The sequence below is a fragment of the Pungitius pungitius genome, chromosome 4 (assembly GCF_949316345.1).
Source record: "Pungitius pungitius chromosome 4, fPunPun2.1, whole genome shotgun sequence".
NCBI classification, from domain to species: Eukaryota; Metazoa; Chordata; class Actinopteri; order Perciformes; family Gasterosteidae; genus Pungitius; species Pungitius pungitius.
In genome coordinates this window covers 21371940-21388466 of record NC_084903.1, presented here as the reverse complement: position 1 = coordinate 21388466, position 16527 = coordinate 21371940, and the positions used below count along the sequence as shown (strand labels likewise).

Genomic DNA, 16527 nt, shown 5'->3' with positions numbered 1-16527 from the left:
AGAGGAAGTGGTCTGTGTGCAGATTGTGGCTGGAACACAGTGCCGTGCACCAGGGACCCAGAAATCTGAGCCCATGTGCATTAAATGTTCCACTAGAGCAACAATTTCTGAGGGGGAAATCATGCGGTTGGCCAGTGTTAAAGGCTCCGAGGGGGGCATTGCGGGGGGGGGGGGCGCTCAGTCAGGGTAGGAAGGAGAGGGCGAGCTGAGGGGCATTAATGGGGGGAACCGGGATTCCGAATAGGAACCGGGCCGCTCTGGTTGAGTTGAGTTGTTTGGGTACAGGTCATTGATATCTGGATTTAAATATGGACAAATACCTTTGTGGCATATCATATATACCTCCCTCCTCCTCCATCATCATTCTTATTTTTCTCTCTTTGCTATCGGCCTGCCAGCAAAACTACACATAAATACACAAATTAGTTAAAGAGCCCGAAGAGTAGGTGCAGCATGTGAAATGCAGCACCACCACCCGGGGACTCGTTGTGTAGAGCGCAGCTGCTGTGACGCTTATCACCAGTTTACCATCAGATCCACAGATTCGCGATGAGCCCAACCGAGAAAAATAATCTCAATAAATTTGCATTGTCATACTTTGAACAGTCAAATCAAGCCTTTGCATGGCTCCATCCTGTAATTTAGGAGCGGTGTGCAGTTAGTGGGCGACGCCTGGGGGGGGGCAGTACGAGGCTCTGTTGCTCAAAAGCACCTCAGCAGATCCCAGGAGAAAAGCTTCCACGCGCGCTTGTCGTGTTTTCTTAGACTCGTGGCACGTTTGAGACCCGTAAGTCGGCTTCACCTCAAGCATAAAATTGCTTTTGCATTGCTGTTGTTAAATTGCCGATGCAAGCAGCCTTCAGTCTGCAAGAAAAGTCACCGCGTTGACTGTTCCTGTGATGTGGGTTCTGAGCAGTGAGTCTGCTGAAGGGCCACAGGAAAGGGATGTATTTGATGTTGATGGTTTATTAGTCTGTTTCACAATGGATAAAAGACACCAAATTCAGTCATCTGCTGAGCAGACTTATTACATAATGAATTACAGAATAACAACTCTGTTGAAAATGAATCATGATGGATTCCATCAGGCCGTTTAAGAGCACATTAAGCAGCTCGATAAAACATCCAACCAGAAGAAGCCCATCGGTTAGAACTATATTAGCGCTTGAATACATCATTCCACACATTGCGAGTGAGTGTGAAGGGGATTCAGACTGCTGTTAAGTGCGCAACATTTGTATTAAATGATGAAGTGAACTGAATGTCTCTATTTATTACACAAACGTTCATCAAAGTTGCTGTTAACATGGTCTTGAAAGCTAGAAATGATGAAACCAGCTGTTGACAGCTGTTATACACTGACAGTTAGCAGCACTTCTGTTTGTGATGGAAAGGTTTGTCGAACCTGCCTGAGAGTTGAGCGATCACATAAACTCGCTACACAAAATCTACATTCATCTTACATGAGCTTGGCAGGATGACAAACGCGCATTTCTGGCTAAGCGTACATTGAGTTAAGGGGTGGAATCTGTGGGGCCTTTGGCCTCCGGTTGTCTAGTTGTTGTTTAATCAACTTACAAGTGTTGGAAATAAACCCATGTCAACTGAAGAACATCCTAAATACATTGGGAGACCAACGGGTTGGGGGAAAAACTACTTTTATGTATTAATATAACTTCACCACATGATGGCAGCAGAGCGTTAAATATGGCGGATTCCCCTCAGCTTCCAGAGCTCTCACAGAGCCCAAATAGTGAAATGATATCGTTGTTCTCCCATTTATGCACATTTTCTCTATGAATATTTCTTTTAAGTTATCTCCTATTACCGTAATTGTCTTTAAAGGACCTTGGTGGAACATGTCCAACATGATGGCTCTTCAAGGTCTACAGGCTGCAGTATTTTACAGCTCTCCCCTCTCTTTATGATGTGCATTTGACAGATGACGTACTTTGGACAGTGGTGCAACATAACCCATAAACCAACTTGTGTTTTCTTCATCTCCATGGGCTGAAATGCTAAAATACTCGAGCTTGCTGAAGTAATAACACATATGCATCCAAGTGTGCACAGCTAAAACAAGCAAAGTGATAACCATGGCCCGACTCTGGGGGGGATAGTATCGTCACCCAGATATTTTCTGATGATCGAGAAGACCACCACCCATGCCCACCGACACAGGACACGCTATTGTTCTCGACAGGAAACGCTGGGAGCGGAGCCTCAAGTGCCTCTCGTAAAAAGGCTGAGACCGATGAGCGAGCTTCCCGAATGAGTGACAATGTGCGTGATAACACCCCAATAGGACAAAAGAACACAGCCTGCAGTGGATAGCCGGTATCATGTCATTCAGTGTGGAGCCCTTCTGTCTTAATGACCTTCACTCCGGCACACTGACAAACGCACAGTCCTCGCACACACGGGCACGTATGCAGACGCACGGAACAAAGCCGCTATTGTGGCCCGCAGCCCCTAGAGAAGAGTCTCACACATCTATGGGAAGTTAAGCCATGGTAACTGAGCTGGAATCTTGGCTTGTCTCTAGCGTCTCTCTATTTTACACAATTAGTATGACAACGACGCGTTACTCTTCGAGTGTGGCCCGTTAGAGCAATATTTGAGTCTAAGATAGAGCAATATTTGAGTCTAAGATAGGACGTAACGAGACTTTAAGTGTACAATAAACCTATTCCTCATAAATTTACAACTATTAACGACTCCCACTTCTCTGATGTCACTAATATAAATCCCTAGATTCAGTGAAGTCTGGACTGCACAAATCTATAATGTTCTTCCCTCCTCCCACCGTGCGTCTGCCACTCACACACACACACACACACACACACACACACACACACACACACACACACACACACACACCAGATGACGTGCAGCTAGCTCTGTGCCTAAGCAGCAGACTGCGACACGGCGTCCGCCTCCCTTCCTCCCTCCCTCCCTCTATTTCTGCAGTCCTCTCCTCTCCTGTGCCAGGCAGCACTGCCTCGCCTCCTCCTGCAGACTGCTCATCAATAAGCTGTATTAGCCCATCTCTAATCATATTGCGAGGGACGTCAGAGGGAGAGCGGGAGCAGGGCAGCCCCGGCTCTGTGCGCATCGCCAGTGTGTGTGTGTGTGTGTGTGTGTGTGTGTGTGCGTGCAGTTGCGGAGGGAGGGGTGTATCGTAGCGGGGAGCTTTTCCCTGTTGTAGTAACCAACCGCACACCGGCTGCCAGCCATTACTTCACTGCAGCAGCAATCAGCCCTTTCGTACTAAGTGAGCCAGACACACTAACCTGTCTGTCCCCTCCTCCTGTCTCTCTCTCTCCCTCTCTCTCTCTCTCTCTGCACATTCAGCAGAGCTGCCCTGCTCTCCTCCTCCTCCTCCTCCTAATCACTCTGCCTGTCCTGCGGCGTTGCTCTTTGCTTGAAGGGGACGCTGGCCTGCTCCTCACACACTGATTCTGCATGACTGTCACAAAGGTAAGACGGCGTGGACGGGCTGCAGCTTTCAGGGTGTCAGCAGCGCTGCGGCGTCGGGTTTGGATTAGTGCTGTCAAGGTTATTTAAGGTGTTATTCCTCTGTGTGTGTGTGTGTTTGTCAAGGGAGGAGATGTGTTTTTTATAGGGTTAGGAGTTGCCTGAGGATGTACGAATGAATGAATATAATATTCTGGGTTTGAGGAAGTTTGGGTTTTTACAAACGGTTCATATGTAGGAACTATATCAACTTTATTTAGATCAAAATGAATGAAATATTTGGCCTGAGGTTTGACCACAACTGTTTCTTTTAGATGCTGTGATTTGAATTACAATTCAAGCTTGTGTATCATACTGCATGTGCAGGTTTGCTGAGTGATTTAGTGGTAGTGCTCATTTTTGATGGTTTGGTTGATTCAGCTATTCTCTACATAAGAGTTAGTATGCAGGTCTGCTGTTGTGTTTGCTAGCATCTGCAGGGAGTAAAGTGCAACACCCACTTGACAAGTAGTGATTCATGTTACCATTTAACAGGAATATTAGCGTGCAAATTCTGACTGCATTTATAAGGGAAACATGAGGATATCGGATTGGTTCAGTAGCTTGAATTGTACCTGACAGTCAACAAATGAATAATGTATATTGTAATAACTGTTTAAACTCTTGCGTATTGAGTAAGTGTTTGGGTTAGGCAATATAGCAACATGGTTAAACTGCGATGGAAGTTCAAAAGTAGTCCCGCCTGCGTTTGGTGTTTGCATTCCGGGCTTAAGGCTGCAGCAGCAGCTTTAATCCTCTTAATCAATTAACAGAGGGAGAGAGAGAGTAGGAAACAGGAAAAGAAAGAGAGGAAATTAGCACACCTACTCCCATGTTGAGAATTAACCTGGACCGAATTAGATGACCTACCGTAAACACGGGACAATGGCCTATTTACTCACAACGGTCACACACCTGCACGTTCTGCACAAATATTCTGGTAGTATTTCCAGCCTGCGATACGAATCCGCAGCCTCCTAAGTATTCTGCCTGCATGTGTGGGAGGTGTGTGTGTGTGTGTGTGTGTGTGTGTGTGTGTGTGTGTGTGTGTGTGTGTGTGTGTGTGGCTCTGCGTAGGTGAGCGCTCCCCACTACGAGACCTGGAAGAGGAAAAGGTCAGGTGCTTGCGTGTTGGCACTGAGCCAAACCCAAATCTGACCGTAGACGAGGCCAAAGGCATCGCAGAGAACTTTAATGAACACACACACACACACATTTTAAGATTTGGCCTTTGCCTGAATTTTCTCCTACCAGTAATTATGGAAATGAAGGTGAGCAGGAGGTAGGAGGGGAAACAATAAAAGTGGCTTTGTGATGGTACAGTTGTGTGTAAAAGATAAGCGGTGTGTGGAAGCACAGAGAGAGAGAGAGAGAGAGAGAGAGTGTTTTGGGGGCTTTGCCTGCCAACAGCAGAGGAGTGACCTTGGGAGGGAAACGGGACGAGAGCTCCTGTGCTGACGATGCTGAAGCGCTCGCTGCCCCTCAGCACACAGACACACACAGACAACACAACGCTTAAGAGCAGATCAACATTTGCGATGTCTGGCGTGACCGCTTCACATTACAATATGATGGACATTTATGCACAAGGTTGCATTTATTGAAATAATGCCGCTTGGATTATCTCTTCAGAGCGACAGAACTTCATGTTTTCTTTTTTGGATGTTGTTTTTATTGTAGTTTTTGTACCTTTGATTATTATCACTTTTTTTCATATTAAATCATTATTTGGGAAAAAGAGAGAAATTGTTTCCAACTGTGGTTCCTTAAGTGCATGCCGTCTTAAAAAAAAAAGAAACAATACATATCAGACAATCATCACATTACAAACTGATGTTATGCCACAGCTAATGACTTCTCGACCCATGGCCATCTGGTCGTCATAGTGACACGATGCACTCTCAAGACTGGGTTTTTCAGGGGCACAAATGTCACAAAAAAAATGACACAATGGAAATATTTGACACAGTAAACAGAGCTCAATGACTGGGGTTTCAATCAGTTCAATTACTGCTGTGAGAAAATGTAAAGAGTAGTTAATATTTTATTGCATTGTTTTTGGTAGTAGGCCTACATGTTAAATTTTAATTTGAGCGAATATTGATTAAAGATGTAAAGTAAACATATTTCCACTTAAGGGTGCCCCAGACTAAAACATTTGGGAACCTCTGGTGTAAGATATAGAATCTCAGAATATGATTGAGATTTACACTATGTATTTATTATTTAAGGCCAAAGACAGACGAGTAAACAGCGAGAGAAACACTCGTCTGTCAAACGCAAACAAGGAATGTAGGTCAGTGCCTTTTTAAATCCGTGCTCTTTGCCTCACAGGACCGACGCCTCAGTGGGACCCCATGTCTTTAGCTTCTCTCTTTTGTTTCATTATACGAACTTAATATAAGTGATCAGAATAAATGTACTCCGTGAAATAGATGTGCAATGTGTTCATTGTGTCTGCCTTTGTTGACGGAAAGGAAATGTTAAAAGACTCTGAGATATCAGTTACAGGTTTCATCCATGAAACCCCACGGATGATTATTATATCTGAAAAAGGGTAAAAAAATAAAAATAAAATAAAAACGTTTTCACGTCTTCTTTTTCAAAATATCTGAAATATTTCTTCACATTTAAGGCTGGAAGACAAGCAAAATATTGTAAAGGAGGAAGGAAAGTGAAATAACACAATGTTTTTCTCGACTGAGATGCACACCACGCTGCTTTCAGCAGTGGGGCGGAAAACTGCCAACACAGCTTGCACATCAGGGCACCGCCTGGGATTATCATCACTGCATCTGGACACTCTGTTCTCATTTGCGTTCATGTCTGTGTGTGTGTTTGTGTGTCTGAGTGTGTGTGTGTGTGCTGGTGGGTGGTAGAGGCTCAAAATGTGAGTTGGCAGACCCATTTTGTGTAGGTGGGAGGATTGCTTTCCATTACTCCTTAAACGGTGGAGAGCATTTGAGATTCTTGTGAGATCAGCAGCCTTTTGGAGCTGAAACTGTGTGACAGTGCGACTTCCTCTCACAGCAGCTCGATGGAACCCTGCAGCTCACAGCTGCTCCCACGACGCCATATAAAAGCAGCGAGAACAAACCCATACAGTACAACCAGCCAGCCTTCAGTGCGATGAATGAAAACCACTTGTGGCCTCCAGCAACACGGGGGGGGGGGGGAAAGAGGCTCGATCGCAGCATTGATCGTTGCCCCGAGTTACCTTCCTGTCAGTTTTAGTGTGGGCTCAGTGTACAGGGCCCGAGGGACAGGCATAATGGCCTCAGCGGGATTTCCCTGTGCAAGACACTGACCCCCAGTCTGAATGCTGAGGTCACTCAACCCTCCGGCTGCCAAAAGACCTCCCGCCAGAGGCGTTGGGAAATGAAAGCACAGAAGGACATATTCAAAACTATTTTTGGAGCATCTTAGAAACTATTGAACGGTTTCGTAAAAGCTCAGAAAGAGTTGAACGGACCATTTGGATCGCTCTTGATTAGGAAGTTGTGATTTGGTTGTTGTTTTATGGACACCACAGAAAGAGCAGTGCGGGGCCCGGGAGGACAGGAGGGAGCCCATTCTGCTCCTTTAGACACCAGCAGAAACAGCTCACACCAAAAGGAGTCCCCGTAGAGACGAAATGGACGTCCCCGCACACACATCCTTACCTACGTTCAGACATTAGACTTCACGAATCAATCCGTTTTCCAGCTTATAACTACAACCGTAAACCATCTGCACTGAGCCCCTAACCTCGCTCTAATCCCTTTTTAAGTTTATCCCTCAAACTAAAAGCCTAACCCTCAAAGAGATTTTGCAAATGCTTTTATACACACAGGACACACCCCTTAATGAACGCACCCCAAAGGTCAGGCGATGAAGAGCCGCTACCTTTTTGTAGTTCTTTTTTCAGTGGCTTTTGTTTAAGACCCACCATAGAGTGTGACGTTTGCTCTTTTGCACATTTTTAAAGCCCAGATGAGCTGTGCAAATGTCCTCTCTTCGCTCAAATGTCTTAATGCTCCAGATCCGAAGAAAACTCAACTCTCATAAAAGCACAAACACGCACGCGTTCACACTTTTTCGGGCGAAAGCTTTAAATGTAACCGCGGCGACGTGATTTCAATATCATTCAAAAGTACCATTCCAGCTGTGTCGAGTGTGTTAGCAATTACATAACTGCAAACACCCCAATTATGAAGGAGGCCGGCTCGGCTCCGACGTCGGGCGCACACATGTGGTTTAAAGGACGTCTGAGAGCCATTTTCGGAGTGTTTATGGTTCGGCTTCTGCTGTCAACTGTAAGGCTGTTTGGACTCTCGGGAGCATGAAACGATTCATGGTACATTTCTAAGAAGCGAAATCTCTGACAAATGTGCTTTTGTAATGATTTTATTTGTCCAATTTAAATAAGAAAATAATCCCTGGGCGATTCGCAGGCCGTGCCCATTTACGCACGCCAACCCGAGCGTGTCCAAGTTCAAGCTGTCTTCAATTCTTTAGTCGGGCACCTCGCCCACCATAAATCTTAAGTGACTCTGATTTAGACCACCGGCCATTTGTCGAGCTTACTGTTTACCCGCGTGCTCTCTCGCACTCACCGACGCACAGACACACACACTAAACTGAGAGCTAAGTCGCCAGACCTGGCAACCCAAAACCTGCTGTTCACGAAGGCGGGCGAAATACACAGCAGTTTAGCGGATTAAGACTTCTAAATCCGGAATTGAGCTTCGTGGTATCATATATTCACTTTAAATGAAGCGGATGAGATAATTAACACGGTTGTGTGTGTGTGAGGAGGATGAGGGAGGATGGGGGGGGGGGGGGCAGATAAAAGTGAGGAAAGTTGTGAGAAAGCCACAGAGAAGCATTCACCGCAGGAAGACATTCAGATCCCATGAGCTCATTGCCTGTCAGCGTGCTTCCCTTCTCAACGTGTGTGTGTGTGTGTGTGGGGGGGGGGGGGGGGGGGGGGCTTTCTCACCAAAGCAGCACAGGGGGATACTTTGTTGTAGCTTTTGTTGGATACAAATGTTCATTTTTGGATGCTCCTTTTGGGAGGTTGCTGCAGTGAAGGAGGAGGCAACAATGTGAAATTATTTATGAATATCCTCCAGCGGAAATAAAGATCCAGAGCAGGGTGACCATTACCAGCATCCCCTTTCCAGCTGAGATTAGGTACACATCCTGAGGAATGTGTGTGTGTATATTACACACGTTGTGGGGACATGAATCTGGGCACTTGCCTCACTTTTGGGGACAAAAGTAAATCATTACATTTTAAGAGAAAGACTTGGTTTAATGTTAAAGTAAAGTAAGCCTTAGGTTTAAGCTCAGTCTGCAGAGAAATAATGCAAGTATATGTGATGTCCACCAGCAGAGTGTGTGTGTGTGTGTTTGTACTCTGCACAATCAAGACATAGGATGTGCTTCCTGTTTGTCGGCCCACGGCCAAGGCAGTAATATATATATATAAAAGGTGTTCCTCCTTCCCTCCTTGTTTGTTGTTTTAAATGTTAATTTTGGTAAACAGAGACCCTGAGAGTGCACTCGGTAATTTGTTATGAGCGTGCCGACGAATGCGCTGGTGAGGCTGCAGTGGTCATTGCAGGTCACCTCTGCAGTCCATTGCAGAGCCGCCGCAGTGAGAACCAGGGTGGTCCGTCCGCTCAGCCAAACAGAAGCTGCCTGCTCGGAGGCTCAATGAAGTGTTGTGGACACCGCTTGCTGTTAAAAGTAACCAGTTCCAAACATGGGACGTATCGCATTTGAACATTCGTACTATGAATTTATCTTTTGCGTATTACACCGTCGGTGGGACTGTACTCTGCACTGACTGAGACAGTCGAGAGCCGAGTGCACATAAGAGAGCAACGACTGTGGCTGCGAGTCACGGCACTTCGATGAAGATGATGCTACCACCCACACTCTCTGTCTGTATCTCACACACACACACACACACACACACACACACACACACACACACACACACACACACACACACACACACACACACACACACACACACACACGGTTCATCAGGGTCACATTCAGCTCTGTATTTCGCTTATGGGCACTGATAGCACTGCAAATATAGACATCAGTCTCTCTGCAGCACCAAACTGTATTCCGTTTCCTTGTGTGCTTTCTGTTCCACTACATGTCCCTCTCCTTTTTGTATTGTAACAATGTAACATTTTTCTCATAAGAATTCTACAATCTGTTCTACGATCTGTTAGAACGCCTCTAATGAAGGGTGCAGTGCGCGGTGAAAGTATCCGCACAGAGCGACGGATAAAGCCTGGTGCCTCGGTGGTCTAATTAAAAGGACATTGGCCTTGACATCGGGCTTGTCTGAGATCAGTTGACGTTTGGAGGGATCAGACGCCAGGTGGTGCACACAGAAAAGCTTTTTGTTGCTGCCGAAACCTGGGATTAGTTGAGCGGTCCTCCGGGGTTTTCCTTTAGTTGTCCTTTGTGTGTTGGCAGTGTGCAGTACCAGGTAGTTGTTCCGGTTGAGGGCTCTTCTTGCTCCTAGTGGACTGTTGGTTGGTTTCGTTGGTTAGGGTGTCTTCTGGGCCAAAAGAACAGCTCTGGTGAGATGGCAGGAGAAGAAGAAAGGTTGTGTTGATCACAGGGGTCATTTCTTTAACGTTCTACACCCACCTTCAAGCTGGATATAAAACATAATGCATTATACATGCTGATTTGTTCAGTATATCATTTAAAAAGGTACTTTAGAATTGTCTTCATAACTTTTGCGTAGATGAAATTCGCATCACAGAGCGGTAGTCCCATTCTTCCATCAGAGTTTCGTGCCCGTTCTTATTTTTGGACAATCTGTTCTTAATGTGTGGATTTTCATTTCCGTCACTATGGTAACGCTGTGGGTATGCCTGTCCGTCTGATGAGAAACAAAGGGCCTTCACAAAATGTTCATTTTCAAACATGAACTGTATCCTCTGCTACATGTGGAATTATGGCTTTTCACAAAAAGAGTGAAGGGGAGTGATTCTACACGGCTGTCAACATGGTTGTGGCTGTCTGTCTGAATGCAAGACCTTTAGAAATGTTGTGTTTATTTTGTGTTTGGAAGACAACAAATCCCATTGCCTTCATGTAGACCTACCAAATGCATTTCTCAGTGTGTTTTTTTGTTTAGTGGACAGATTCAGCAGCTGAGAGTCAGCCGTGTCTGCATTTCAGGCCCTTGCTTCTTCTCCGTGGGTGGTGACTGCAAATGAGAGGGTTTGCTGCCTCGATGCGGATGTGCCAAGTTCATTTATTTTTAACGAGGGTTTGTGGAAAGATATGGGTTCTATATTTTGTCTTAAACTTACCTAATGGCCAGTACAATAGCACCATTAAACTATATTTTTTTGTTCCTCACATACAAACAGTTGTTATTTTTGTTGGTCTCACTGAGAGTTTACGGAGTTACCTTTAAGACCCAGTTCACACCCGTATCAGAGGAAAACTCACTGGTTTGAAAATGTACAGAGCATTATTATTTCGATCAACCTCGTCGTACAGATCACCTTTAAATATGTCTCATAACTGCGCACTCTGACTTGCAACATCACTGATCCGGTTTAGAGGATTTCCGCTGATTCCGACTGAACCCGTAACACACACAAAAAATGAGATCCACAGAAAGGAAGAGTGGTAACGATTAACCCGTAAGCTAAAGTATTACTGTGGAAGTGAGCAAAGCCAGTAGGGAGTACATGGTGCCAATAAAAAAATCCCTTCTGGAATAACGGCCCAAATTAAATATTAGTCCCCGTAGAGGATAGTGAAATGAGGTCTTGTGTATTACAGCTTCTTTTTTTTAACTGGGTCACATAGGTCTACAGTACTGCAGAAGGCCAATTGACAGCCTGGCAATAAACAGATCAATGCAACAGACTGGAATGATTTGCATGGATGACCATTGATGGATATCCAACATATTGCTAGCCAAACCAACGCTCTCCTGCCATGTGAGAGGCGTGCTCTTATATAAGCGTTCCAATAAATGGAACAAAATATAATAAGCATATGGACGCATGGGGATGTAGAAAGACAGCGGCATCAGTACTGCAGACCTGTTGTTAAATTTCTCGGGGTGAGCTCATCGACTGAGTGGCTCTTTTGAAATAGGTCAAACTCACAACACATTAACCTTCGCCCACATATGGGAATACTGTCATTTTAAATGTTGCTTAACAAGCTCACACATGTGTGCAGAGGCGATTGCTGTTCCCGACTTCTTTGTTATCTCCCTTCTCTGTGTGTTAGTGTGTGGGCATATTCTGAAGAGTAGGTTTGCCCTTTTTTCTGTTTTTTCTTGATTGAAATAGAAAGCTGGGAAATATAGAAGACAGACTGGAGAAATGATCCCAGATGTGCAATAGTGCATATGGTGGTTTTAAAAAGCACTATCTCAATAAACAGTAAACATGTGTGCGATCTTCACACATGATCCACACCCGCTTAATCTATACAGTAATGGCTGTTTAACTACAGAAAAATGTAGAGAACACCTTCAGAGGTCGTTCGTCTCAACTGCTGCATGGATAAACAGTAACATCTGGATTTTCCCTGCTCCCACTTGAATACTGGCAAAGGTGCCAACGTTCAGTTCAGAGATTTGCCATCATTTTTATCCTGCCTATGATGACAAACTGTGACACGTGACATCATTCGTTTGTGTTGAAGAAGCAACAGAAGGAGAAAAATCCTGTGGGCCAATTGGCCCATTTCAACATCAGGGAGAAGCTTTCTCTTGTTATGACCTGTTCAGTATATCATTTAAAAAGGTACTTTATAATTGTCTTCATAACTTTTGTTTGATTTATACGAAATTCGTATCACAGAGCGGTAACTTTACTGCTTTTATATTCCTGCCCTCTTTGGCTACTGAGTTTCTCCTCCGACATCAACAAACCACAGCTCACCTCTTCCAAATGGTAAATTGATCTGAGCAGGGGCTCTCTTGATAGTGACGTGTATAAGGTTCCTGTGCAAGGACACTATTTGTCATCTCATCGCTCTGGGTAACTCTAGCAGACAAATAGCTCCATAATGTCCTTCCGCTGCTGGTATCCGGCATCTGCAACGTCCGCCCTTCAGTTAATCAATACTTAGTCACGTGACTCAGCTGTCCGAAACACCCGTTAGAGATGACTACCTGGCGATATCCAGGACACTCCTGTTCTTTAAATGCTGTTTTGAGGGACCTGTCTAGCTCTCATTTTGGTGTGAGAACAAGCGGATCCACGAGTGACGCATCTGTTTAAGGATTGGTCAAACATCCGAGCCACCTCAGCACTGGCCACAACAATTTAATGACAAACAAACAGCTGTGAAAGCAACAGATAATACAAACACAAACATATCCAAATGAAACGGACTAGTTAACTCGTTCATGACCACGTCGCCACCGGGCTAAAGACATCAGGGAGCTAACAGTAGCTGATCGAACAGAAATCACATTGGTACCGGGTCTGGATATGAATGCAGCTTGTGACAGTGTCCTTAATCTTTCATTGTGAAACAAACAACAACAAAAAACGTAGCAGACTAAACACGTCTCCCGCGCGGAGAGCAGCGAGTAACTTCAGCATCCTCATTTGCAGCGCGTATGCAAACAGTGAAAAAGCCCTTGAAGGTATTAAGTGCTCGAGGGAGCTCCCCAATGGGCGCTTTCCTTTCAAGGCAATGCCCAGTAATGTTCGGTCAGAAAAGGTCTGGACACAGCCGCAGTTTGTATTACGGCCATTACGATGCCAGTCAACCCGCTCCCTCAGCAGTCAGCTTGAGGTTTTGGAGCGTCATTTCTTAACATCTGAAATCATAAATGACTGAAAGACGGATCGCTACACAGAAAGGATCAATGATTGGTTCCAATAGTCTCATGGAAGTGCTCTTTGCTTCTTTGGCTCAGTACCGCTCGGCTTTCTCAATTTGAAACGATGCCAGAGGGGATTAATATATATATGTGTATATATATATATATATATATACTGTATACATATGTTGTTTACTATGACATAAGTAAACTAGGCCTGTGAATAGATTTTTTTTTTAATTAACTAATCACACATTTTGAAATTCATTAATCTTTTGATGGCATTATTGGCAATTAAAACAATGTTGTTTTTAATAAATGTTTGTTTTTCTTCTAAAAACGTGCATTTTAAACCCTGTTTTTTAATTTTCACTCTTATTTTAAACACAAAACTACATACATTTGATCTTCTTGGAGGCAGAATTCCACCGGGTGGACCAACTAGCAACTCTTTCCAGCTAGCTTAGCCTAGCAGCTAGCTTAGCATTGGGGTGCTTTAAATGGTCCCTTTGCCACTCACCCCCCTTCTGTCGTGACACATTCCTCTGCACAGTTCTCCGCTGTATACCGCCCCTCTGCTTGTTCCAATGCTAAAAGGTCTCTCCATCTTGAGCTACACTCTCGCTTTCTCCGATGTAACGTTAACAGACTGCAGCTAGCGGACGTTTCGTTTCCGTGGTCAACTTCCGGTTTACGTCCGTTCGTAAACCGGAAGTGAACAAAGTTAACCACGTTGAAATATTTTGTCGCATTAATCTCGGCCACATAAATCGCATAGATTAACGCATTTATGTTGAAAGCCTTAAAATAAACTTGAATTCTCAAAAAGAGTGAAAGCTTTCTCCTCAAGCACAATTGCAACAATTATAATTATTTTTTCCTACTACATTTTTATATAAAACAATGAACTGCATTTACGGGGAGTATAAATAAACACCCTTTCACTCTCAGGATGAAGACAAGTAAAATAAAGATGAAGCCTAAATGCTTCTTGAGAGTGATTTTCTGCATTTTCAAATGGTTCAGTTGCTGAAATATCAATAAATGTATCCCCAGGCCGTTTCCATTGGCTCAGAGGTGTGTGTGTTCAGGGGCAGGCAGGTGGTCAGACAGAGGGGACTTAATCTCCTCCTCCTCTGCGTCTGCCTTTCTCCTTTGTTTCGTTCAATATTTCATCATTCTTTGTTGGTCTCTCCCTGCCTTTACTTCATCTCTTTTCTTGTCTCACCTCATCACATCTTTTATTCTCTCTTCAAGGCAACGTTTGCCTCACCTTATCTCTGTTTGTCTTTCGTAACTGTGCCTCACACGTCCTCTTTTGTGTCTTTGTTTCCTCTGGACTCTTACTTCACCTTGAGTCTACAACCCCCTCCTCTGTTATTTGGGGTACGAGACCCCGCTCCCATCATCATGCTCCAGAAAGCACGTGGCTCCTGGGGGAGAAGGGAAGGCAAGCACTTTGGAGATTATTAATTTAGACCTGTCTGCTGGTTTCCCACAAATGATCTTTTAAGTGAAATTTGAAATAAATAAGTCTGCGTGTGTTTGTTTGTGAAATATTGTATTTGTTGGAGAGCATGAAGAAAAAAACAACTGTGTGTGCATATATAGATGTCTAGGAAATAACACAGTACTGTATATATCCATAATAATTACATTAGCTGGATTATAATGCTGCTGTCATAAACGTCCTTTGACGCCTCGTACGATGGAGGGATGGATTCCAGGACGCCCACTCCTTCAATCTTGTGCTCTGATGAGTGCCCTTCAGCTGGGTTTCCTGTCCTTGGTTTGCTCAATGCACCATTGCTGCTGCTTAATGGCGCTGGCAAAAGGCCTGAGAGCTTCCATTAGCATGAGCTCCTGCATCTCCTGTCATTATCACAGTAATAGCCTTGTGAACGCACACTTAAACTCAAAAAGCACTGGCTTTTTTCTCTCCTTTTTTTCCCCCACTAGGCGTCTGTGGCCCAAAGGTGGTAGTACTATTGAAGTGACGCTTTTTAGTTTTTTATCTTAACAAAGAAGGATTCAACGAGTTTTATGGTTGTGTAACTTCATACTACGGTTAAACGTACTACTTGTGACATTTCGGCCACTTTTTGAGCATGTTGTGACTATATTACAGCTGCAACAACATTCCCTGCTCCCTCCTGCTCTTTCTCTGCAGTGCACATCTTCACATACACATCATACAGCATACCGAGGCAGTCTACAGCCAAAGGAAAGGTTTGTTTGCTGCTAAATTAACGCCTTTCAGTACAATCATTTTTATTTAAACAATTCGTAAATTAGAAATGGTCGGGGTTTTAGGTTGTATGATATATTTCTTCAACGTTTTGGAATCATCATTATTTGAATTGCTAAACAAAGACCTGTTAAATGACTTGAATGCACACCAGAAGATGCAATGGCACAAATAATGTGAGGCTTCATCCACTGATAGCTGCAAAATGCCCTGCAAAGCAGACTGTAATGCAGTTGCACCTGCTGTGACATAATTTTGGTAGAGGTCCAATTTAAAGATTTAAAGGCGTATCCAGTAGTTTTGCACATGTGCACCCCCTGTCCCACTTGCAGATTGAGTACATGAACCTGTTGTTGGTTGAAGCTTAAGAAGGAAAATGTTTCCCTTTCATCAGACCTGACGGTTCACTTTAACCTGTTACGGTTTATAGTTTGTTTGAAAAACTCCAGAAATGACAGCAATGGCACATTTGGTGAATGAATGAGTTCCACGAGGTCATGTGACCTCTCTCTTCAGCTAATTGAAACGAGCGCAGGCTCAAATAAAGGATTACCTTTCCAACATTCCTGAACTGGCCATCTGGTAAATCCTGCAACAGTCCACATGGACTGATTCACTTTGGAGCAGGTGTGTTAAATCTATTCTGCACCTTTTGCCACTTGCTCACAGCTGCTATTGCCGGCAGGGCGGGCTGAGCTTCGCGTGCACTTATGTGTGCGTGTGTGCCTGATGCTGTGGACAAACGATGCATGCATGGCCGTCTGCATCGGCATAAGGCAGAATGCAGAATGCAGTTTCAGCTGATTGAGTACATGGAGTAAGACTTGCTCTCTAAGTGGGCTTCATGGAAACATTTAAGAGTGCACGAGGTGCTAACTTTCTCTGGCATCGAGTCCCTATTGATGTTTCCAGCTGTAGAGCTGAACCTGGTCTG

The 16527-nt window shown here is 44.4% G+C and overlaps 1 protein-coding gene across 1 annotated transcript in view; it reads left to right on the top strand.

Annotated features, from left to right (window-relative positions):
* Positions 1-2983: 2983 nt before the first annotated feature.
* The window catches only part of coro2ba (coronin, actin binding protein, 2Ba), a 30450-nt gene continuing 16906 nt past the window's right edge, over positions 2984-16527 (top strand). The window contains exon 1 of the mRNA XM_037455970.2: positions 2984-3480. Within this exon, the coding sequence (XP_037311867.2) occupies positions 3466-3480 (15 nt within the window). The 5' untranslated portion in view covers positions 2984-3465. The remainder of the gene's footprint in view (positions 3481-16527) is intronic.